We start from the raw sequence: 24826 nt of genomic DNA, 5'->3' as shown, positions 1-24826 counted from the left end.
CCAGAGGCCTATGTAGGGCAATTCTGAGTACAGAAAAGAGAACGGATGCCCCCGCCCCTTCCTAATGTCTGGTGCCCTGGCATGTTCTGCACTGTCCTGGGTCATGGGTCCATTCTCGAGTCTGCCTCCTGCACAGACCATGGGTCCCTAACGAGCTGACTGCAAGCTGGCCACGGTGTGCCCCCGTGACACCCACCAGCTCAGTGACCGACACACGTCAGACCTTCCCATGTTGAACACGGGGCTGGAGGAAGGCCAAACCCACAAAACGGGGCAGAGCAATGCGACGGCCACCCTCTACGTGACCCCGCTCATCCTCTCCTCGTGGTGTTCACCTGGGTAAGGGCCCCCACGCTCTACCAGGTGATTCATGGGGGTCTCCGTGGGACCCACAGAAGGGGGCAGACGTGAAGGTGGGTGATTTCCTAGGTCATCAAAGGCGGTGCAGCATCTGGTTTGCTGTCCAGCTCAGACACCGGCTCTGGCAGAAGCCAGTGACCATGCCCAGAGATCACCCAGAAGCCCATGGAGAGGTCCACGTGGTGGGGAAACCGAGGCCTACCATCTTGGAAGAGGGTCCTCCAGCCCCCGTCAGGCCTTCGGGTGACTTACAGCCCCAGCCAGCTGCTGCCCAGTGAGCTCAGCAGGGAGCCGGAGCCCGAGCCACCCCGAAGAGCCCCTCCCAGATTCCCGACCCGCAGAAACGGTGAGATGAGAGTATAAGGCTCGCGCCGGCGTCCTCTGTCACACAGCCGTAGGTCACGGAGAGAGAACAAACAGTGACTTACGTTGATCTCTTCATTCAGATTTTTGAGGAAGTTCTGGGTCGTGGCCGTCTTGGAGGTGCCGGATTCACCCACCAAAAGAACAGGCTGCTTGATCTTGACCATCTGCTCCAGGGTCCACGTAGTGCGCGTTGTATCCACTGTGTGAACTAAGGAACACGGGAGGCGTGGGAGCATCCGGGGAACATGGGGGGCGAGCAGGCAGCACAGAGCTCCCCGGAGTCCCAAACCTCCCGTAAGAACCACCAGCGAACCCAAGACGTGACCTTGAAAACTGGTGGGTGCAATCTCCTTACCCCAACCGTTACTCTTAATAGCTTGACGGAGATCTGAGTCACATACCATGAAATCCACCCACTTTAAGGGTCTGGTTTGGTGAGCTGGACACCCGCCCATGAGGCGCCCCCCATTTTTAAAAAATATCCAGTTCTGCTTTATAGTCAGGCTATTAAAAACTCGGTTTCGGGGCGCCTGGGTGGCTCAGTGAGTTAAGCGTCTGCCTTCAGTTCGGGTCGTGACCTCAGGGTCCTGGGATCGAGCCCCGTGTCCGGCTCTCTGCTCAGCAGGGAGCCTGCTTCCTTCTCTCTCTCTCTCTGCCTGCCTCTCTGCCTGTTTGTGATCTGTCAAATAAATAAAATCTTTAAAAAAAAAAAAAAAAAAAACTCGGTTTCTCCGTGGCTTAGGTCAGTCCCCTCTTGGCAGAGTCTGGCTTCCTGACCAACGACTTCCTCCAAAGAGAGAATGAAACCACGGACCAGGTCCAGCTCAGTCCTACAGGGTCTGCCTGCTTCCTAAGGAAATGGATATGTCTCGCTCTCTCGGCCACTGGTATCTAAACAGCCAGAGGGCCGCGTTCAAAACACAGCCGGAGACAGAAACGTCCAGAGTACGCAGCCCCGCGGGACAGCACCTTCCACACGACGCTGCCTTGTTCGTTCCTCCTTTTCTCGTCCTCCACTCCTTCCCGTGGCCAGCCGGCCGGCCCGGAGCTGCCCATCCTCCCGCCAGCCCGCCTGCCCAGGGACAGCTGAGTGTCACGGTCGTCTGCGGGTGCCCGGGGCCAGCCACATGGAAATGGAACGGAAACCGACCCCTGCTTGGCCCAGCCCGTGGCGCGTTCTTTGCGGCTTCTCGGAACCTACACACCGGGTGGGCCTCAGGAAGGCCACGGAAGCCACCGGATCTGTTCCACTGCCTCACGGAACGAGAACTGATGCTGTTAGCCCAAGAACAGGGTCTGCTTCTCGCTTACCCAGGATGTCGATGAATCTCCTCTCCGGGCTGTGAACATAGTCAGGAACTAATTGGCTCCACGGAATCCATTTCTTCCGCGTGGCATCAAAGTGAAAGTCATACAAGGTTGGGAGGTGACCTGCAGTCAACAATGGCCTGATATCACTTCGGTCTCGGACCTGGGACTGCGAAACCAGCTCTGGCACATGCTTGAGATGAACTAACACTCCTTGTTCCCTAGACGGCAACTTAGCCAAGGACGCCCAACGAACACTCCCGTCCACTGGACAGAGGCGCTGTGTCCCTTCTCCCGGAACACGAGGGAGAGGCGGACAGGTCTGGTCCCTAAGCTGACAGGTGTTAGTGGGCCAGGAAGGCGGGTGGTGCTACGTTCTGCTACAGGCCAGCCCGGGTGCCACAGGGAACCCCATAAGGGCATCTAACCAGGGTGGGGCAGGGGAGAGGTCTGAGAAGCACACGCCCGTTGGTGCCTGAACACCAATCACAAGGGTGCTCTGCAAACTTGGCTCTAGGGAAAGCTCCCTCGTGCACCTCGTCCCGGACAGACTGCCCCTCCCCCGCAGGCCCCAGCAATGCCGACCGTTGCAGCCAGCCCTGAGAGGAAGGTTTCCCAAAGGAAATGCCATCCAATCTGAGACCCGAAAAGTGGGCAGTCCTGAGCTAAGAGCCCTGGGGGCCGCCGGGAGGCTCTGTCACAGGGAGAAGGGAGCGTGGCGGGCGGCTGTAGGAACAGAAAGGAGGGAGTGCATAGTGCACCGAGGGGGCGCACTAGGTCCAGCTACAAGGGCTGTAGGACTGTTGTGTGAAGAACCCGACTGACCACTTCGGGCACTGGTTGTCCATCCTGTAGGTGCTGGGGAGCCACTGACATTAACCTCCAAGGGGAGACGGAGTCAGATCTGCATGTGCAATGACCAGCACGGCTGTAGAGGAAAACAGATCTGGAAGAGGTCAGGAGAGATGGGGAGACCTGCTCATGAGGCTCCTGCCTCGCCCGGGGTAGAGGTGACAGGAGCAGCTCGCGAGACGTGGCGGGGGTGGGGGCATGGCAGAAATGACAGGTTGGGGGAGACAGAGTGTCCAGGTCACCAGTGTGCAAGGCAGACAGACAGGTGATTGATAGAGGATGATGATGACGATAGACAGACAGACAGACAGACAGATTTCAGTAGAACCCAGCTAGGGATACAGGAGACGGTGCAGAAGGGAAAGAGACAGGCAGTCAGAAGCTGTGGGCCCACGGCCAGCGCTCCTCGAGGACATGAAGCCCAAAAGGAGGCTGGAGGACTGAAGCCCTATGTGAGGAAGGGGCGGAGGAAAGACACGGGGCTGAAGTGGCCAGCAAGGCAGGGGGAGAACATTTCAAGAGAGCGGGGCGTGGTCTGCCGCCCCCCAACGCTGGGGGCAAGGTCAGGACAGTGACGTCAAGAAGCCGCATGGGCTCTGGTGGAGAAGACAAGGGACGAGCTCACTGGAGGCACCTTCCGGCTGTGGGGCTAGGTGGTGGTCCAGCCTTTCAAGGACACATGGCCTTCAGAGTAAAGAGGCGGGGAGCATCTCTAGAAGGAGACGGGATTAGGAAGGTGTCACCTGAGAGCAGGATAGGGTCAGCAGGGGAGAGATGGGGAAGGCAGTGCGAGAGGACCCCAGCAAGGAAGGGGGCCCCTGAGCGGCGGGCGGGCAGGACCCAAAGAACAGGGCATCTTCTGTGGCCCGGGCTGCCTCCTGCCCAAGCAGGGAGCCGAGGAGCGGGCCGGAACAAGTCTGGGGGCAGGAAAACCCTATCTGATGCCTTCTGTTTTTCCAGTGGAAGAGAGAAGAACCATCTTCAGCAGAGCAACGGGCGGGGATCAGGTGAAGGTCTGGGGAGAAGACAGGGACACTGCCACTGTGGACGGGAGAGTTCAAGGTCGACGCTCCAGCTACAAGGCAGCCATCTGAAGCTGTGGTTTTCTCAGTGTGACTCAGCCCTGGAGGGGGACAGAAGACAGACTCGGGGCTCCTCACAGAGATTTAAGAAAGGACAACAGGGCAAGGGGACCAGGGGTTGGGCCAAGAGAGGGTGAGTGATAAGCCAACAGCAAAGGAAGGGGAGAGGAAAGCAGGGAGCACAGGGCTGGGCTGCAGAGGGGACCAGAAGAGAGGCCGGTGGCAGTCCCCATGAGGCCCGGGCCAGCAGGTATGGCCCAAGTCATGGAGGCTGATATTAACAGCTAGTGGGAGGTCAGGGAGCCCGTTGCCGGGGTGGAGTGCAAAAGGCTTCTGGAAGCGAAACGTCCACGTGGCCACTAGGTTCCCAAAATAAGAGCCCACAAGGGGCCCTGAGCGAGGGGGTCGCTGACCACAGGACATAAAGCCAGCATGGTGTGCACAGTTGGGAAGCACTCACCCATAGGAGGCTTGCCGAGCGGAGAAAGTACCAGCAAACTGCCCCCGCACCCCAGAGCAGGACTTGAAAAACATCTCTGATCTGCTCAGTGCTCCCCATGAAAAAGACCCAAGGCCATTTCACTTTACGTTTTCAAAAGAACAGCCCAGGTGATGAGGATAGATGACAACTTAGAAGGATGTCTACGGGCTGAGTCATATTCCAATATCATGAAGAAATAGACAAAGATGGGCCCTAGTGTTATGTATAGTTCTTGAGAAAGTCATGTTTTCACCAGATAACAGTTCTTGGAGCATGCACGTTTTTTTTCCACACACAAACTTAAACCCTTAAGAATCACCCACAGATCTGCACTTGATCTCCTTCTGTGCAAATACTCAGGAAGACAGCAGTTGAGTTAAGCTGTGCCGATTTAGAAAGGTGAGTTAAAAAATAATAATAATAGGTAAGTCCAAAGGAGAAGAAACTCAAAGTCCTGCAAAGTGTGAAAGTTTTAAAAATTTAAACAGAGGAAAGGAAGCAAGTGCCTAACCTCGCGGTGGGTGGCGGGGGGTGGGGGGGCGCGGGGCGAAGTCATTCAAACTCAACAAGAAAAGCCACTGGGGCTCTGGCTATGGTAGCTCACACATCAAACTTTAGAGGGTCCCCCAGGGGCTCTGACCATCGCAGGTTTGTCTACAGAAGCAAACGAGCTGCAAAATCCACACAGGCCAACACGTGGAAAAGTGAGGTCACTTCCTACCTCCCCCAAAGCATTCTGAGCAGGAAAACAGGTTGCACTTGGTTCTTACTTGGCAGTTCCCCAGGATTGGCCCATTCCCCTTCCTTATCCACAGAAGGCAAAGAAGCAAGGCGTTTGACACATTCGTCGAATTTAAGCCTTCCATCCTCGAGCAGAGACGCTCCCAGAGAACAGTACAGGGCCTCTAAGAAGTAGCACTCCAGGAGGTCAGGGTCCTCTATCTCTCCTTCGAGTAAGGTGTCCAGCATCCTGGCTAACTGCGTTACCTAGTACACAGGAAAATCCACAATCAGCCCATACACACCACTCCCCCACTCCAGGGTCAGTGCTGCTCCTTAATCCTGGGATCCCAGGTGCCAGAGTGATGGGAACATATGACCCACCATATTGGTTCAACCAGGTGGACCCAGGCATCTTGTCTTGCACAGGGTCCCAGAAGGAAGTGCCGGGTCTTCCTTGTCAGCAACCTGCAACATGACAGATTGCCCCTCTGGCATCTCTCCCTCCCTTGGACTCTGGGTTCACCTTTAGGGAAGAATCCCTCCTTGCTAACAGAGACTGTTTCTTACCATATTGAGGTCTGTCTGAGGGATTATGGTCTTCAGCTTCTCTCCCTGTCTTCCATCCACTACCCCTTCCATTATCACATCGATGAGATAAGGCACGTACTTCTCAAAGAGACTCTCTAAATGACCGAGCTCTACCTGGAAAAGGGTAGAATTCCAATGCATCTTCAAGGGTTCCTTTATTTAAATGGACGCTAGTGGAATGCTTATCTTGGCAAAAGAGGCGGGGGAAAGGTCTTCTGATGAACAATAAATTTGGCAGGTGAGTGAACCCTGGTAATCGCGCCTTCTATCTGTAGAGGGGCCCGTCCTCTAAGGCGCAATGAAATGAAATGGAGCATTTCATTTCACTGCTGTAGAGGCTAGCCCACCATGGGGAGGGAGGGAAGATAGTGGATCCCATTGGAAAGAAATGGGGCTGATTATCTTCAAGTTCAAGTTACATGGCCACAGTCATCTTGCAAAGAGTGTGGAGCAGTGGAAGGCCCCTCACCCAATCAAGGCATGAAGGATGGCCAGAGACTGCATGGGCCCTTAGACAGCCCTCTCTCCCTTACAACAGTACCTCCCATGGTCCTGTCATGATCTCCCTGGTCTTCTCTTCTCTGGGATAATTATGCCCTGGCTTCCAATTCGCCATCAGCCTAATGGCCGTCCTAATGATACGCCTTGCGTCACTTTGAAAATATGGTAAGTGTCCTGGGTGTGGTCAAAAGGTCACATGTGTGTGGGCCTCACAACCTTCACATGACTGTCACACCTGTCTCTGAACCATTTCCTCCCCCCCCAAAGATTTTATTTATTTATTTGAGAGAGAGAGGAAGAGCATGAGGGGAGACAAGTCAGAGGGAGAAGCAGACTTCCCGCTGAGCAGAGAACCCAATGCGGGACTCCATCCCAGGACCTGAGCTGAAGGTAGTTGCTTAACCAACTGAGCCACCCAGGTGCCCTGAATTTTTTTTTTTTAAGATTTTATTTATTTGAGAGAGAGAAAAAGCAAGAACACAAGCAGGAGGAGAGACAGAGGTAAAGTCTGACTCCCTGTGGCACAGGGAGCACAATGTGGGCCTTGATCCCAGGACCTCGGGATCATGACCTGAGACCAAGACAGATGCTTAACCGACTGAGCCCCCCAGGTGTCCACTCTGCACTATCTAACGAAGGCTTTTGTTACAACAATACACATTTTAGCAGCCACGTGACACATGACAGGATTTGAGGTGAACTAAAACTAAAACTATCAGAACTTTATTACCTGACAAGCTAGGTCCTTCACACACTGCGTTCACCCAAGTAAGCAAAAGCTGGGCCCTTCTAGAGATAAGTCTCTCAATAGGTGGACCTCGCTGGACCAGGATTTCCAACTACAACCCACAAGCCAAATCTGGCCTGCCACCTCTTTCTGTAAATAAAGTTTTATTGGTACATAGATATGCCCATTCACATATGGCAGCTGCTTTCATGCCACAATGGCATTGTTGAGTAGCTGGAAAAGAAACCATATGGCCCACAGACCTTAAAATATTTACTCTCTACCCGTTTACAGAAAAAATTGTCAACCCCTGATCTAGACTATCAAAATCATTACCTATCCCACTAGCTATGGAATTATCTGGTTAGGGTGTACCTTCCATGTTTATATCCAATTTATTGATAACATTAAGTGCTTAAGATCAAGGTCAAGGTCATGGCTTTCACAACTAACATCCCTCTGGATTATGTTTATCCTACTAGTCAATAGTACTAAAAACTTTTAAGTTCATTTTAGAAAGAATTTCCACCTTGTTTTGTATTTCATTAACCCATTTTTTCCAGAATGGTTGATATTTCAAGTTTTTAGGATCCACATAAACCATTCCACATCGAGACACAGTTGCAGGAGAGGCATACTGTAAATCTCCAACCTGGAGAAATAAAGAAAATCAGTCACGTTTGCAGCTATAAACAACCAGACTGCATATTTAAAAGCCTTTGCTTTGTGCAAAGTTTTATCAGCTGCGTAAAACCCAGTCATACCAAGATTAACATAGCTTTCACGAGGCTTCTAATTGAACCCTGAAGTTTATCTTGGGAAGATTATACATTCTGATGTAGCGCCTTTTTAAGTTTTCTTTTACTATAAATTAATGTGAAAATTAATACACTTTCGACTACCTGACAAAAATAGAAAACTATAGAGAAGAAAATAAGTTATCCAAAATCCCAACACCAAGCAACAAACATTGTTTTGGAGTGTTCACCTCTCACTCATTTTTCTTCATTTTTTAAAAACATAGTTGAGATTGCGTAGTATAAAATTCAATATGCATGCATCTAAACCAGCAATATTAACACACTTCTCTATGAAAAGACACAGTTCAGTCAACCAATAAGAACAATATGCACAAATACCCAGGCATCAGCAAATTTGACAGGCCAAGTTAAAATCAGCATTGACAGTAAGCCAAAGTGAAAGCACGTTTCAGGGCCACTGCTTCAAAGGTTCAAAAGATAGGATCCAAAGTTTGAGAAAAACAAATGAAAAGTTAAAGGCAAATAGTGTGAGAGAAAAAACAAGGCAACTACAAACTCCACGCCAAAAAAATAAAAGGCTCTAAAAGAGAGAACATAATAACAGTACACTATATGGCACTACAGTAAATATTTCCATATTCATAATAATGCAAATACTGTTTACTGATTCAATAGATTTAGCGATGTAGTATTCCGAGGAGGGGAGTGAGCTAGTGGTATGAGAGATGAACTCTCACTTTCATAGCAGTCATAGCACAGATACTCTGTTAACTTAATAAAGGAAGGAAGAGCATGTGAAGTGTGTTATTTACAGACACTTGGATAATGACCAGATGAAATAACACAAAAGTGAAAACTAGTTACCTCTGGGGTTCAATAAAGAGGGATAAGAGGAGTAGGGAGAGTACAGAGTTGTACTCATCATAAAGACTCTTCTGCGCTGTGTGGGTTTTCTTTAGTCACCTATATTTATTACCAATTTAATGAACAACTAGACTTTTAACTAAAAGAAAAACATATCAAAAATTTGTTTTCATCACAACTTGCCTCAAAGAGCAGAGCACAGTGTGCTTGAAGCCGAATGCGCTCACCATTGGCCAAGGTCAACAGCTTGTTGTCATCCATCACAGAATTCATGTTTTCCACCCACAGAGCATCCACATCACCATCAAATAAAATATACCTGCAGCAAAGAAAAGCAAGACAAGCTTTCACATGGAAACTCCCCATTCATGCTGATGTTTTTTTTTTCCCAGGGTTTTGACACCATGACCTGTGACAGAGCACCCAACTTGGTCCCAAGGTTTGACCCATAAAATCAAATGGGGGGAAAAAAGAGCCAACATAAAAACTGAGTTCGAGTCCCTGCGTGGCTTGTTTGGTTGAGCATCCAACTCTTGGTTTCTGCTCAGGTCATGGTCTTGTGGGTCCTGAGCTCAGGTCCCACTTCACACTCAGCTATCAGTGGGGAATATGCTTGGAGATTCTCTCCTTCTGCCCCTCCACTCATGCTCTCTCTCTCCCCCTCCAGTAAATAATCTCTTATAAAAACTGAGTCAGCAACATTTAAGGATAAAGAAACATCACACAAAAGTCTGGATGTCTTGCTTCTCTTGCAGCCTGGAGAGCCGACAGCACAGACCTACATTCCCGCGTAGAATGGTCTGCGGTAGCGCAGTAGCAGCTGTTCACGGAGACAGATGATACCATTCTTTCATTAAAACTGAGACTGAATATCAATGGCTAGCTACCACTGGTTTGGACATCGACTTTTCTCATGGTAAGTTTAAGGGAAAAGAAAAGTATTTCTTATACCCATGAGCAATGGGTTGAATGGTGGCCCCCAAAAGATAGGTCCCTCAGAACTAGTTATGGGACCTGATTTGTGGGGGAGGGGTGGCCTTTGCTGATGTAATTAAGGATCTCAAGATGACAGCATCTTGGATCATGCAGGTAGGCCCTTCTCCAATGACAGGTACCCTTACAGAGGGGAGAGCATCCTCCCAGTCGAGGAGACAGAGGGAACACATAGAGAACTAAGATCCCACCAGGCAATTTGTGAACAGAGCCCTCGACATCTGGCTCTAAGTCTGTGGACATCCATGCTTGAACCTACAACGCTGTACATTGTCTTTTTTTATCCACAACATTGAGATAATTAACATGAGCTAACGCAGACTCTCTCCTACTCACAAAGGTACTCACTTGCGCTCCTTCTTATCCGTTGGCCTATTGATCTCCCTGAAGATGTTTGACAGCACCCCGTCGGTCCAGTCTCGGGTAGTGGGGTCCAGGATGCCATAAAGCTCTATGACACTCATGGCTTTGGGATTCAGGATGTACAACTTGGTCACCAGCCCAAGCCTAAATCAAAGGAGAGGCTTCAGCTGTGGTCTAGGTGGCCTGAACGCATTAGGAAAAATGGTCTGTGGCACCTAGATGGGGATTTGATGTTTTGGATCCAATCCAGAATTTAAAATGCAGTCCACACATCTGAAACTAATGTTGTACTATATGTTGGCTAATCGAATTAAAACAAAACAAAACACACTCCACCCAAACTCTGCCCTGGGCTTCCCACTGACTGTTAATGGCTTATATTAAATCAAGGGAACCATGTTTCACCGAAAATGTGGCCCCAACAAAAGTGAGGTCTGAACTGAAAACACAGCTTGGTCTTTTGGAGGCATAGAGAAGCTAAGTGGCATATTCGTGCCTATGGCAATTTATGTGACTGTTTCATAATTAGTTTATAGGAGATAACAGTCATCCAGGACAACATAACACACCCTTGGACTACGGATGTTCAGTTCCTTATACTCACAGGATATCTGTTTTGTGTTACTGACTTTATAAATCATGTAGACAGGGCATTAGCCGCCATAACGCCTATAAATTCATCTACAGAAAACTGGACTTCACACAAGTTCATAATTAACTAGGTAAATCAAAATAATGAGGGCATGCATATACACACGTATATATGATAACTCTATCAATTGCCTACTGATTAACTAAAGAATAAAGGGCAGGAGTGCCTGGGTGGCTCAGTGGGTGAAGCATCTACCTTCAGCTCTGGTCATGATCCCAGGGTCTTGGGATGGAGCCCCACATCAGGCTCCCTGCTCCTCCCTTTGCCTCTCTCTGTCTTTCAAATAAAATATTTATTAAAAAATAATAATAAAAGGCAGGATGGCTATGACACAACCCATTTGAAATCAGTAAGTCACTGTCCCTTGGTTTTCTCATAAGAAACATAGGAAGAAATAAGAAAAAAAGACAGTAACTTACTCATTAGCTTTATAGACTATCTAGAAATGTTAAAGTCACAAAGATTATAAGGCTTGGTTTAGGTTTTTGCTGGAATATTAGCATACAGAGAAGTCCTTCTGGAACCGAGTTCTTGCTTGAGAGAAAAGTGAGAAGTCAAAATCCATCTCGGTGTGAGGAGAGGCACACGACGACCCACTGCAGGTCTTCAGAACATTCTGTGTTAGGCGTGTGAGGTCCCTGTCCCTTGGAGCAGCCTTGCTCCCGCTGGGCGGGGAATAATAAGGCCTTTGCAGGGATGACACCGTTTTTGGCCACTCTGATCCCATAAAATAGCTGCATGAGGCTGAGTGCCCCCACTTACTCAGAAGGGGCAACCTGAACGCCAAGAAATACAACTTAACAAGTTAATTTTCAAAATATTCGCATAAGCTTGTTATCTCACAGATAAGCCTCATCACAGTCTGAGGCACAAAAGGGTCACCGCTTTGCCTTCTAAATTCACCAATCAGCAGTGAAACAAGGAGAGACGCTCTGAGTCTAACGTGGGGTTTAGGACACTGATGTCGTCCAATGTAGTAAAAACATTTTGTGTTCCTTTTAAACTGGATTACACCTGGATTGAAAATGCCTTCTTTGGCGGGGTGTGCGTGTGTGTGTGTGTGTGTGTTATATGTAGTTTCAAACATGGATTAACTTCTTGTTTTCATAATTTTTTTAAAAATGCAGTGTTTGGGGCACCTAGGTGGCTCAGTTGGTTAAGCATCTGACTTGGGTTTCGGCTCAGGTCATGATCTCAGAGCCATGGGATCGAGCCCTGCATTGTCATCCACACTCCGCAAAGTCTGCTTAAGACTCTCTCTCCTCTGCTGTGAAGTGTGTAAACCTGGCGATTCACAGACCTGCACCCCGGGGGATAAAAATATATTATATGTTTATAAAAAATAAAAAATTTAATTTTAAAAAAAAAAGACTCTCTCTCCTCCTCTCCCCCGCCCCTCCCCCTGCTCTTGGAAATAAATAAATATATTTTTTTCCTTTTAGAAGGCAGTGTTTTAAGACAAATTTTATCTCCCAGGAATTGAGAAAGCAAAATGGGGCTCCATGATACCACCACCAACCTGACCAGGAAACCACCCTGGCACCCAGGCCCTCCCCTCGGGGTCATACTCACTTGGTCTGGGCCTGACATAGAGCGTTGATGACCACGGACTTGCCCCCTCCGGTGGGCCCCACCACCATGGTCGTGTGGCGGGTTAACATGGTCTCGAACATCTGGACCACTTTATCCACCTGTGGGGCAACCATTGGCAGCTGGGGTAAAATTTTTTTTTTTTTTTAAAAAACAGCTTTGTTGAGCTATAATCCACATACCGTATAATCTGCCCATTCTGAGAGTGCGGTTCAGCGGGTCTTAGGACACGCCCCGTGACCCTGTTCAATTTTAAAACATTTTAATCCCCGCCCCCCACCCCCAAAACTCTGCATTCATTTGCCTTCTCTTCCCAGCCCCTCCCCCAGCCGCTGGGGCCGCTCATCGGCTTTCCCTGTCCGTGGACTTGCGCCGTCTCTATACGTAAACAGAGTGACATGAGCGGAATCGCGCAGATCACAGGATCTGCAGGCCTTGGCGTCTGGCTGCTCTCGCTTCGCATGTTCTCAGCGTCCATCCGTGGGTCAGAACGGATTTCTTTTTTGTGGCCAAGGACTACTCCATTGTGCGGACATATCACCTCTGCTTCATTCGCCCGTAGATGAGCATATGCGTGGCTTCGATGTCTGGGCTCTTACCCAGACATCATGCAGGAGTTCTTGCGTGGACCTACCTTCTCATTCCCCCTGGGGGTACGTGACTCTACAATTCACGTCTTGGGGAACTGCCGGATTGTTTTTCTGTTGCTGCTACATCATTTCACATTCCCTTTCTAAACCAGCAGCTCTAGAGGAAAAGGTCAGGGTAGGAAAGGTGCAGAGAGCTCTCTCGTCGGTGACCGGTACCTGCTGCCCCCGCCCCAGGCCTCGAGGGAGCCTGACACCCTGAGAAAGCCCGACCAGAGGCGGCCATTCTGGTCCTGCAGCCTTAGGCATTTATACCCTCAGCAGAACACGCTGGCAGTAATTTTTGGCTTACGGACAACATATACAACCTTACAGACTTCAGATAGTAAGAATCTTATCAGTAACATCTAATTTTTCTTCGAAGTGGGACTGTGGAGAAAGAAAAAGCTGGGGTGGGGAGAGAGCACGAGATGGTGGGACCCCAAAACGAAACACTTGAGTCATCACGTTATACCAAGAACAGCTGGAGGGCAGTCTGTACATGCTGCGGAACATGACTGGGCCTCAAAAAGGAAGGTGATTCTGACACCTGCTAAAACACGGATGAGCCATGAAAACGTGCCGAGGGAAATAAGCCGGTCAGAAAAGGACGAAAGCCGCAAGATGTCACTTACATGAGGTCCCCAGTGGAGTCAGATTCATAGAGACAGAAAGCGGGGCAGGGGGGAGGCAGGTGAGGACCAGGGGGCTGGGGAGGGGCTGGGGAGTTGCTGATTAATGGGGACAGAGTGTCGGTTTTGCAGGATGGAGAAGTTCTGGAAAGCTCTTTCACGGCAATAGGAATATACTTCCCCCAGCTGAACTGTACAGAAAACGGGTAAGATGGAGATTTTTGTTACGGGTACTTTAGCACAATAAAAAGAAAAAAAAGTCAGGGAAAATGCTTAATATGGTAAATGTTGGGTGGATTTGACCACATTCAACTTTTTCAACCAGGAAGGACCCAGATGACGCCCGTGCACTCGCTTACCTGGACAGGTAAGACAACGTAGCCGCCCTCCTCCAGGACCTGCTGCACGGCGTCGTTAAAGTGGGGGTAGCGGACACGCGGGCAGTCTAGTCCGGGAAACAGGTCGGAAATCAAACCAAGGAAGAGAGGGACGTCCTCAAAGACGAACTTGGGCAGATTCATGTCTCGAAGGGCCCTCATCAGCACCACATCCTGAATGGAACGCAAGAGACGCCTTCGGAGATATTTCCGAAAGACCCAGGGACTAGTCTAGAAATCCTCTTATGAAATAGGAAATGAAGCTTTATATCAAATATAAGACATATAGCGTTGCGTGTACAGAGGCTAGAGGACCAGGGAGCCTGTGGACCACAGAGCAGCCAAGGTCTGCTTTGGAGTAAGTCCCGTGCTTTTGTGGCAAAGCAGGAAAAAAAAAATAGCCAAAACTTGTGAACTGGTTATTACCACTGAAGCCTCAGAAACTGGTGCTGTGAACACTTTCAACTTGGCCTAGTAATTAGTCAAATTGAAAAATAATAATAATAATAATAAATAAGAGACCTAATTAAGGCCAGCAACCAAATGAAGTGACAGTGAAGACCAAAGCTTTCCAGGGGGGATGATAGCATAGCCTGTCATCTCATCCCCACACTCGTTCGCTGCCTATGAACCGCACAGAGCCCTGGCAGACGCGGGCGTGCGCGGCCCCCTACCTCTTGAAGGTCAGAAGAGCCTCTCTTCAGCTCTCCAGCCATTACCAACACGGACTTCAGGGCTCTCAGTCCAAAATCATAGTGGTGTTGCTTGGAGAGCTGCTCCCGGGCCAGCTTATAGAGGACGGTCATCTTTTTGGCCAGGGTCTTTTATGATCAAAAACAATGAAAAGCAAAGAAAGACAATGACCCAAAAGCAACAGGACATCATTCTACAAAGAAAGTGAACATGAAGCTGTTCAGATGCAACTGCACCATTAGCAAACAGACCTTGCCTCTAAGGGCAAGACCTTGGCGGGGGGAGGGGGCGCAGAGATCTTCATTTTCAACAATGACAAATTATGCACTAATTTCAAAGAATGCAGGTCTTACCAAAATTTGAGGAACTCTCTTTGAAAGCAGAGGAAGATCTCCAGTGGCTTCGTTTAAAGACTAGAACCCATCCAACTTTTTAAAATCATAGCAATCACACTCTAAAAATGTGATTTTTCTGTTTTTTTGGACCTGAACATATTAAATCTTTTCCTGGCGGCACCTGGGTGGCTCAGTCAGTTAAGCATCACAATTCATGCTCACTCGTCCTCTGTTTCTCTCAAATAAATAAATAAAATCTTTAAAAAAAAAAAAAAAAAAAAGCTTCTCGGGGCACCTGGGTGGTTCAGTGGGTTAAGCCTGGGCCTTCGGCTCAGGTCATGGTCTCAGGGTCCTGGGATCAAGCCCCACATCAGGCTCTCTGCTCAGCGGGGAGCCTGCTTCCTCCTCTCTCTCTCTGTCTGCCTCTCTGCCTACTTGTGATCTCTGTCAGATGAATAAATAAAATCGTTAAAAAATAAAAAGATAAAATTTTGAAAAGCTTCTCTTGCAACTCATCTTTCAAGACAAGTCAGCTCCTCGTAGGCTACTGATGGAGCCACCGATACAGACGACTACCTCAAGGATTCAAGGCCTGCTGCTCCCTAAGGATGATGTGGGGACTAAGAACCAGAGATTCCAACATTCCTATTCAAAATCTGGACAATGTGTGAGCAGTAAGAGCCTTTAAAAAAAAAAAAAATTTACGGGGGCGCCTGGGTGGCTCAGTGGGTGAAGCCTCTGCCTTCAGCTCAGGTCATGATCCCAGGATCCTGGGATCGAGCCCTGCATTGGGCTCTCTGCTCAGCGGGGAGCCTGCTTCCCCCCCTCTCTCTCTCTGCCTGCCTCTCTGCCTACTTGTAATCTCTGTCTGTCAAATGAATAAAAATTAAATCTTAAAAAAAAAATTACAGAAAAGAAACCTCACAACCCTTTGTGTGGAAAGTATTTGTTATTTTATATGTTTTTCAGAACCTTCTAGGAAAATACAGGAGCATACTTTTTTATACATAGTTTAAAAGATGATAAAGGACCTTGGGAGCGTGTGTGTACGTGGTACGAAGCTAAGTGAAGGAAGCCCATCAAGGATTACATACGTATGATTCCATGTACAGAACACTCTCCAAGGGACCGGTTGTCATGACCGAGAATGGCAGGGGGTTGCCAGGAGTCAGGGCCGGGGTGGGAGCCCGGGGGGGAGATGTGATACCAGGGAATGACAGGAAGGACTTTCTTTGTGGTGATGGCCCAGTTCTGTATCCTGATTGTGGCTCTGGTTACAGCACACGGGCGACAAAATGTTCTAGAATTCTGCATACACACGAGAGAGAGAGAGAGAGAGGATACAACATCTGATGGAATCCAGATAAAGCTTGTACCTGAGCTGACAGCACTGTGCGCTCGTCACTCTGACAGCCTGCCTTGGAGGGTGTAAGATGTCATCGTGGGGGGGGGGGGGGGCTGGGGGAGGGGCAGGTGGAACTCTGCACTACTGCTGCCACTTCTGGAGGGTCAAATGACTCGAAAATGAAACTTACAGTTTTAAAAAGACACAGGAGGAGAGAGACAAAGTGTAAAAAAAAGAAGAAAGAAAGAAAGAAAAATTAAGTCACACAGAATGCAAAATTCCCAAGTGCCTGGTCTGAGCGCAGAGCCAGGGCCGTGGAAGGGCCAGGCCGAGCCCGGCACTAAGGAGGCCTCACCTTGGCCCAGAGGAAGCCCTCGGAGAAGAGCATGATCTCGCAGATCTGCTGCAGGTCGGGCACGATCACCACCACGGGCCTGAAGAGGGCCTTCACCGATTCAGGCAGCTCCGTGCGGCCTGCGTAGCCTGGGTTCATGGTGATGAAGATGCCCATCTTCGGGTCCAGGGAGATCTCCTGCCCTTCAAACTGGAGGACGATTGGAAAGGAAGACAGTTACCACCGCGGTCAGGGGACCGGGGGTGCCACGGGGCTGTTCGTCTCCATGGGTCTGTGGCAGAGGCCACCGTCTGACTCCCTTCCATTTCCAGGAGTTAAACGCAGCGTCCTCATGCTCCTGACCTGAGTGTTCTGGGGGCGAGCCCTGCACACCCCCACCCAACTCCGATCCGAGCCAGTGTCTGTGCGCTTGACAAGTGGCCGATGCGGGGCAGGAGCGCAGCCTGGAGCTGTCCCAGACGCCCCTTTATTTTGAGTTTCTTTAGCCAGTTTCACCTGTCCCTATTTCTTTCTCTAAGATTTTACTAGTTTGTTTTTTTCACTGGTTCACCAGATAGAAAAAAGATAGAAAACGGTGTTTTTATGAGGCACAGACTGCCTCAGTGACTAGAGGGCCACCCAGCAGGTCACAGATGCTCCCCACGGAAGGAGGCCACTGTCCCGTCTGCCAAGCCCACAATGAGACCACTGTCACCCGCTCCCTGATATCCATGTGGGGCCTCAATTGCCTTCTGGAGATGATGGACTGGCCTGTTCTTAAAACCACAGCATCTAGAGACGCCTGGGGGGCTCAGTCAGTTAAGCGTCTGCCTTCGGTTCAGGTCATGATCCCATGATCCTGGGATCGAGTCCCTCATCGGGCTCCTTGCTCAGCAGGGAGGCTGCTTCTCCCTCTGCCTTCTTCTCCCCCTACTTGTGCTCTGACAAATAAATAAAACCTTTAAAAAAAAAAAAAAAGAAGCTTCTAGAAACCTGAATGCACTGCAGGTTCAATTTCCTTCCCTCAGAAGTAGTAAGCCCGGCCCTAAAATAGTTCAGAAGAACCCATTAAAAGAAAATGCACCCAAAGCCTTTATGGGAATCCTAAAAATGTTTAATGGGATCGATGTTTAATGGAATCAAGATTACATTACCTCTTAACAGTGAGCCGCACTGAGGTCTGGGAGAAAAGCAGGCAAGTCGCCAGGGCCACGGAGGCACCTGCAAGCCAGTCCCCACCAGCCCAACCCAAATCTGAAGGCTGAACTTCTCCATGAGGCTCTGTAGGGCCTTGGAGGATAAAAAGGCACTTTCGGGCACAAAAGAAGGAAGGACAGTTTCAGGCAGACAGAGACACATGTGGTGTGTCTGCAGGGTGAGTGGCGTGAAGGTGACAAAATGCAGGGGTGGGGGAGCAGAACATGTTAGGGTCCAGGGAGCCCCAGTGCAGGGACGTGGCCCTGCCACTCTGGTCCCTTTGGTCAGAGAACCCACTTCTGGGCTATCTAAATTATGTAATAAGATCATGTTTCTCCAAATTCTGATCTGGTCTCCTCAGCTGTAACTTAATAGTCTTATCAGCTCGGGTCTACAAATACGTCCTCGGAGGGACACAGATCAGAGAGCACTAAAAACTTCTCAAATCTGCCTCTTCATTAAAAATGCGACTCGTTTTGGGGAACCTGGGTGGCTCAGAGGGTTAAGCCTCTGCCTTCGGCTCAGGTCATGATCTCAGGGTCCTGGGATCAAGCCTCACGTTGGGCTCTCTGCTCGGCAGGGAGCCTGCTTCCTCCTCTCTCTCTCTCTCTCTCTCTCTCTCTCTCTGTTTGCCTCTCTGCCTACTTGTGATCTCTGTCTGTCAAATGAATAAATAAATACAATCTTTAAAAAAAATTGCTACTCGTTTTAATCCCCTAACTTGGCGAGGCAGGAAGGCAAAATTTTGTGCTTATGTGATAACAGCCACCAAAAGACATTTTGACTGAATGGACCACTAATCCTGAACGCTGACTCTTTCTCAAACTTGGGAAGTGACCCAGAATATTTTTTTCCTTTAATGGGGGCTCTGTCCATCCCTTGAGAACACTGCCTCCCCTGTCCATAGCTGCTACTACTTCTCTGTCTGGAATTCACTTGACATTCTAGAACACTGCCGTCCCTGATTCTCCAAGAGGCTGATAATTTGGGGGAAACCCAACCATCTCGATTCGAAAGCAAAAATCTGTTGAATCGTCATTTGAGATTTCTAAGGTCATGCAGCCAAATGTCCAGCCTGGAGAACGTGACAGGGTGGCCCTCACCCGTGCCCACCTGGAACGTGGTGAGCTGGTGGATCAGGGCGTTGCGGATCGTCTGGATCTGAGACGAGATGACTGACAGCACCGACGCGTCGATGCGGTTAAACTCATCAAAGCAGCCCCAAGCCCCACACTGGGCGAGGCCTGAGAAAATCTTCCCAATGGCCTAGCGTGAATAGGGGGGAAAAAAAAACACAAGGGGTATTTTCATCTTTAAAATCGCACACGATGGGGCACCTGGGTGGCTCAGTCATTAAGCATCTGCCTGGGCTCGGGTCATGGTCCCAGGGTCCTGGGATCAAGCCCCGTGTCGGGCTCCCTGCTCAGCGGGAAGCCTGCTGCTCCCTCTCCCCCTCCCCCTGCTTGTGTCTCCTCTCTCGCTCTGTCAAATAAATAAAATCTTAAACAAATAATAAAATGAAATGAAATGAAATCACACATGAGACATTTACGGATAAATTGCCTAAATTAAAACAAGAGAGTGAACATCAGGTTGGCAGAGAGGCAGCCGACCAACCACCCTACTCATGGATCTTTCTGGCAAGACTGGCGGGACCCTCATGGGCCAGCTCTCCCATTCACAGGACTTTACCAATGTAAGGATTTTCACAGAAAACTCCAGAGTTCTGGCTCCTCTTGAAATACTGGAAAATCGGGTGGCTCAGTGGGTTAAAGCCTCTGCCTTTGGCTCGGGTCGTGGTCTCAAGGGTACTGGGATCGAGCTCAAGGGTACTGGGATCGAGCCACATCGGGCTCTCTGCTCAGCAGGGGCCCTGCTCCCCCCACCCCTGCCTGCCTCTCTGCCTACTTGTATGTCTCTCTCTCTGTCCAATAAATAGAATCTAAGGAAGGAAGGAAGGTAGATAGACAGAGAGACTGGAAAATCAAGCCGCAGCAGGTCCATCTTCCCCGGTGGTAATCTTAACCACAGTTAGGAAGTGGTGACCCCAGCCAAAGCCGTGCCCTGCCTCCGGCCTTGGCCTCACCTCACTCCTCAGTGCCCCCTACTGTCTGCACCTGCCGTTGTCCTCACTTACTGTACCTAGGCAGCTCTGGTGACCTTTCGGGTTTGGGACCTTTGCTCTACATGCTGCTGCCAAGGCAGGCACGGGTGAGATCGGAGACCGAGGGTGGCAGTTTCTTCTCTGCACTCTCTCCTCCCAGCGGTCTCCCGGAGAGTGTGGGCCACAGTGCCTCCCCCCGCGTCCTGCGCTCCGCTCTCGGCCGTACCTTGTAGTCCATGCCTTCCCCGCAGTTGGTCACAACACAGAGCAAGCCCAGGGCTTTGGCCAGGTCCTTGGTGGTCTCGGTCTTGCCGGTACCCGCTGGGCCCGCAGGGGCGCCCCCCAGGTACATGGACAGCGCCTGTGAAGGAGCCAAATAAAGCCGATGTGGTCTGAGTCACATAAGGAAACAGGTGCCGTTTCCCAAACCCTGACAATATATGCGCGGTACACACGTGACAATGGACATGTCCACACTCACCCTTCCTGACAGTCGCTATTTTGTAACATTTGTTTTTCCATTGACCTCCACCGCTCCCTCCCCTCCCCCCGCCCCATGCCGTGATACAGGGACCAGCGTACCAAGGACTAAGCGACACACTGGAACGGGTGCCAACCCTGAGGATGAAGCCCTAGTCGTTCCCAAAGATGAGGCCCGTGCACACACATACATCTGTGCCGTACAGGGTTAGCCCTCCCCACGGAAAGTTCTGGCTGTGTCTCCAGATTCTAGGAGTTGATCTCAAAGCCCGTGGAATGTCCTGAGAACCGTGACATCAGGCCACGTGCCATCAGCTTGACTTTCTGGAGGGGCTGGAAGCTAAAGTCGGCCGTGCAAGCCATTGGTCATTTCTGCATGACCAGTCCCCACTGGAACCCCCACACCCGCATCCCCGGCGAGCTTGCCGCGTGGTAATGCCTGCTGCCCGCAGCCACACAGCCACCGCAAGGGAGAGCGCCGTCTGCACGAGGACACCGCGACCGGGAAGTGCGGGCCCCAGCCTGCTCGCCGCTGCCCACCACCTCCTGCTGTTTTGACCTGTATCCCTTTGCTAGGGTAAACCACAGTCAGGACCGCAAGGGCTTTGCTGAGTTCTGGGAGCCCTTTCAGCAAACTGGTAAGCCTGAGGGCAGTTTTAGGAGCCGCCTGAACCGGCGACAGCCCCATCCCAGAGGGTGGCAAGTAGGTCCTGCTCCGAGTTCAAACAGTGGTGTCCCTTGCTCCCGGCACTGGTTTCCTGGAGCTGCCCTAGGAGAGTCCCACCAAGCGGGGGCTGAAAACACCAGAAATGCATTTGTTCACGGCACTGAGAGCTGGGAGTCTGAAGTCGAGCTGTTGCCAGGGCCGCGCTCCCTCCAAAGCTTCGAGGGGGGTTCTTGGCTCTGGTGGCTGCAAGCCTTCCTTGGCGCGGGGCCACCTCGCTCCAACCCCTGCCCCCAACTTAATGTCGTCTTTCCTGTCTCTGTGTCCTCTTCTCACAGGGACACCAGTCAGAGGATCTGGGGACCCTAATCCTGGATGTTCCCAATCCTTCCCTAATTAAATGGACAAAGAGCGTATTTCCAAAGATGGTCACATCGTGAGGTTCCGAGAGGACATGAATCAGGAAGGAGGGACGCCGGTCAACCCAGTGCGGTGTCTGCAGGCAACCCAGTCACCCTTGCAGAGCAATCCAGAACCAGGGGCCGCTGGTCAGCGCGCGGTCTGGGTGGCCAGTCACCTGCGTGAGAGTCAGGTAGATGCGGTCCGTGAGCGGCGTGATGACCAGCCTCCCGTTCAGACCCATGTACTCGTAGCCGTAGCTGAAGGTGCCCGTGCACTGCCGGATGTTCAGCTCGTCCGGCTCCCGGTCCCAGTAGAACCGCAGCTGACTCTCCCACTCAAACTCCCGGGCCTCGAGAATGCTGGAAGGGCAGAGGAGGGGAGAGCGGGGAGGGGAGAAGAAAGGCGGTAGAGGAGGTCGGAGAAACCACGAGGCCATGCCGGGTGGGGGACACACGCTGTGACACGCCGGGGCCCCCGGGGGTCCCTACCTGCTTCTTATGAAAGAGTCTACTATGTCCCTAGCGTGCACGTCGATGATGAGGGCCGTGTTGTATTTCTTTCTGTCGTTTTTGCTCAAGGGCATGGTGATCCGCATGACCAGCTCGTCGATCTGCTGGTGCATCTTCTTGCCATACTCCTTCATGGCCTGCTTCTCCCCTTTCTGCACTTCGTGGAAGACGTCCTCCACCTCCCAGGTCCACCACACCTGGCAGGCGGCCAGCACCACCATCCCCTGGTACAGGAGCATCCAGTCGACCCTACAGGAGAAAGCACGCCGGTTCAAGATCTTTCTCCAGGGACTGGCGCCGGACCACAGTCCCCGTCAGAATGGGTTTCTTTGATCTGGAACGGGGGAGGCCCAGGGAGGGCTCAAGGTCAGCGAACGGCAGTAACTCTTCTAGCTGGACGGGAAACGGCAGGCTGATGGCACGCACACGTGAGAACGTTCGAGGGGACAATGCAGGAAGATGCTAGGTCCCTTTTAAAATATGCCTGGACAGGTTTGCAGAGGGACTGAATACTATGGGCATAGAATAAGAATGTTTACATTTTTAAATTCCAACAAATTTCATCATCTCGGACCACCCCGCCCGTTTGCCTATTACAGCTTCCTGGGTGTTACGTACTACTCTTTTCTCTCCCACACACGCCTGACCAAAGTGACACACACGTAGGGGGGAGAAGGGGCTGTGGTGGCTGTTCCTCCAAAAATGTCAGCTGACAAAACAACGTGCTCTGCACCTTGACTGTGCCACTTCAGAATTCTAGGCAGCAAGCCTCTGGGTCAGTGGATAGAGAGTAACCCAATCTTTAAAAGCTGCATGGTAGGGGCGCCTGGGTGGCTCAGTGGGTTAAGCCTCTGCCTTCGGCTCAAATCATGGTCTCAGAGTCCTGGGATCGAGCCCCGCATCGGGCTCTCTGCCCTGCAGGGAGCCTGCTTCCTCCTCTCTCCGCCTGCCTCTCTGCCTACTTGTGATCTCTGTCTGTCAAATAAATAAATAAAATCTTTAAAAATAAATAAATAAAGGCTGCATGGTACTCTGGAGTCTGAGGCTGCTGCAGTTGCCCTACTCATGTCTAGTTAAGCTTCTTCCAGTTCCTTCGCCAACACAAATAATACTGCAGGAAACATCCCTCTACACCATTGGGCAATGTCCGGAGATGTTTTCAGTTGTCCGAGCTGGGGGTGGGGTGGTGGCAGGGGCTGCAGATGGTGCTAACCATCCCCCAAGTCACTCTGGTCTCCCACAGCAAAGCATTATCCAGCCCCAAATGTCAGCACGGCTGAGGCGAACAAACCCGGCTCTCCATCTAACCTGAGGCGTCACAGTTGCTTCTAGGCTTGCAGAACAGAATCCCAAAAAGCAAAACAACTAGGCCTAAGAGAGTACTCTTTGGGTAGATTATTTTACTAGAAACGATCAAATTACTTTTAAAGGTTGTAGCAATCCTTATCCCACCAGCAATGCATAGCCCTGCCCTTCTCACCGCGTGCTCTCCAGCACTAGGTATTATTGCTTTTTTAAATTTTTTGCCATTCTGAAAGGGGTGGGGGACAGTATCTAATCTGCTAAATTGCAGATCCCCAAGACTAACAACACTCTCCTCTTCATATTTTTATTTGCCATTTGGATTTCCTCTACAGAGATACAAATTTCCAAAGCTGAGAAGTGCCCTGAAATACACTTAGGGCAAGGTTTTGTTTTTTGGTTTTCGGTTTTCCTGGTTTTTCTATATACTTGAAAAATACTGAGCCCAGAACTCTAAGTTCCAATCCAGGAAATATGACCGTGAATTACTAGCCATTACCTTGATGACACACCATTAATGGCAAAATAAATTTAAAAGGGTATTTAAAACAATGAAAAGATTAGGCTTTGCCATCTTGTTTTAAAACTGTCTGGTGTCCCCTAAAAACCTACATACTGTTTATGGTTGTGATCCCTACACACTACAGAGAGGTAATGAAGGTGATGAGGGGTCTAGGAAGTCAGAAATCAGGAGAAGCAGAAGCAAACTTGACCAGAGAAAATAAAGTGACTCAGAGCAGAGCTTAGAAAGAACATGACGACGTCTGGCAAATCCAGGGACACTGGGTGCTTTTCTGGGGCTGCGTACCCCTGGGCCTGTCTTCTCAGTGATGCCAAAACGTTTCTGTTCAAACAAACCATTATGTTCATTTCAACTAATCCCGCCTTTTGTTAGACACAACCGTGGTCCTGTGAGGAGGAGGGACATTTGGGGAGGAGGGGGTGCCACAGACACTTTGGGGAGCCTTCCCTTACTCCATCTCCTACTGACCACACCCTGCGACACACAGTGATCCCCCAGCAAAGCGGTAGTTACGATGTAGTTGAAACTGGCATCGGTGTAAAATTCATCTGATCTGGGAGCATGAAGGAGACCAGAACACGCAGCGATCGCTACTCCTGGGGCCCCGCGATCTGTCGGTCCAGTTAGCTTTTGGAAGAGCATCCAACACGGGGATTAGCTCCAGCAGGAGCCCGATAAATAATGGCTCAGTCCACGAATATAACTGATAACCCGTGCCAGACACACCTCCTCCCCGTCCATGAGAGTTCACGGTCAAGTATCTAAGAATTCTGCAGGCTGGCGTTCAGACCACTTGCCATTATTCCGCTGGGGACCCTGAAATCAGCCGGGGTGGGAGTCCTTCCACCATGAGCACCGGTCAACTCTCTGAGTCAAAGCTTTCTTTTCTTCCTTTTTTCAGAAAGCCAGTTCACCCACACACCACTGAGATCTGTATGTACCTGACTACAGGACACTAACCAATCCTTACGGTACCTTAAAAAAAAAAAAGAAGGATCCCAATCATCCAAATTCAAGGCCATTTTCTAATACGTTACTAAACTGGATGTTTCCAGTGCATGAAATAAAAAAAGGCAGCGTGTAAAATCCAAA

At 50.2% G+C, this 24826-nt stretch overlaps 1 protein-coding gene across 6 annotated transcripts in view; it reads right to left on the bottom strand.

The window, feature by feature from the left end:
- The window catches only part of DNAH10 (dynein axonemal heavy chain 10), a 135404-nt gene that overhangs the window by 47393 nt on the left and 63185 nt on the right, over positions 1 to 24826 (bottom strand). For all 6 annotated transcript variants that reach the window (XM_059139680.1, XM_059139679.1, XM_059139678.1 and 3 more), the window contains 15 exons: positions 21889 to 22158; positions 21576 to 21759; positions 20081 to 20215; positions 18864 to 19016; positions 16575 to 16763; positions 14521 to 14667; positions 13829 to 14020; positions 12194 to 12312; positions 9955 to 10113; positions 8797 to 8932; positions 7518 to 7640; positions 5740 to 5874; positions 5220 to 5436; positions 2038 to 2157; positions 789 to 934 (listed from right to left, as the gene is read on the bottom strand). In XM_059139680.1, coding sequence (XP_058995663.1) covers positions 789 to 934; positions 2038 to 2157; positions 5220 to 5436; positions 5740 to 5874; positions 7518 to 7640; positions 8797 to 8932; positions 9955 to 10113; positions 12194 to 12312; positions 13829 to 14020; positions 14521 to 14667; positions 16575 to 16763; positions 18864 to 19016; positions 20081 to 20215; positions 21576 to 21759; positions 21889 to 22158 — 2425 coding nt within the window. The remainder of the gene's footprint in view (positions 1 to 788; positions 935 to 2037; positions 2158 to 5219; positions 5437 to 5739; positions 5875 to 7517; positions 7641 to 8796; positions 8933 to 9954; positions 10114 to 12193; positions 12313 to 13828; positions 14021 to 14520; positions 14668 to 16574; positions 16764 to 18863; positions 19017 to 20080; positions 20216 to 21575; positions 21760 to 21888; positions 22159 to 24826) is intronic.

Source organism: Mustela lutreola, chromosome 11, assembly GCF_030435805.1.
Source record: "Mustela lutreola isolate mMusLut2 chromosome 11, mMusLut2.pri, whole genome shotgun sequence".
NCBI classification, from domain to species: domain Eukaryota; kingdom Metazoa; phylum Chordata; class Mammalia; order Carnivora; family Mustelidae; genus Mustela; species Mustela lutreola.
This window is presented reverse-complemented; position numbering and strand designations above follow the sequence as displayed.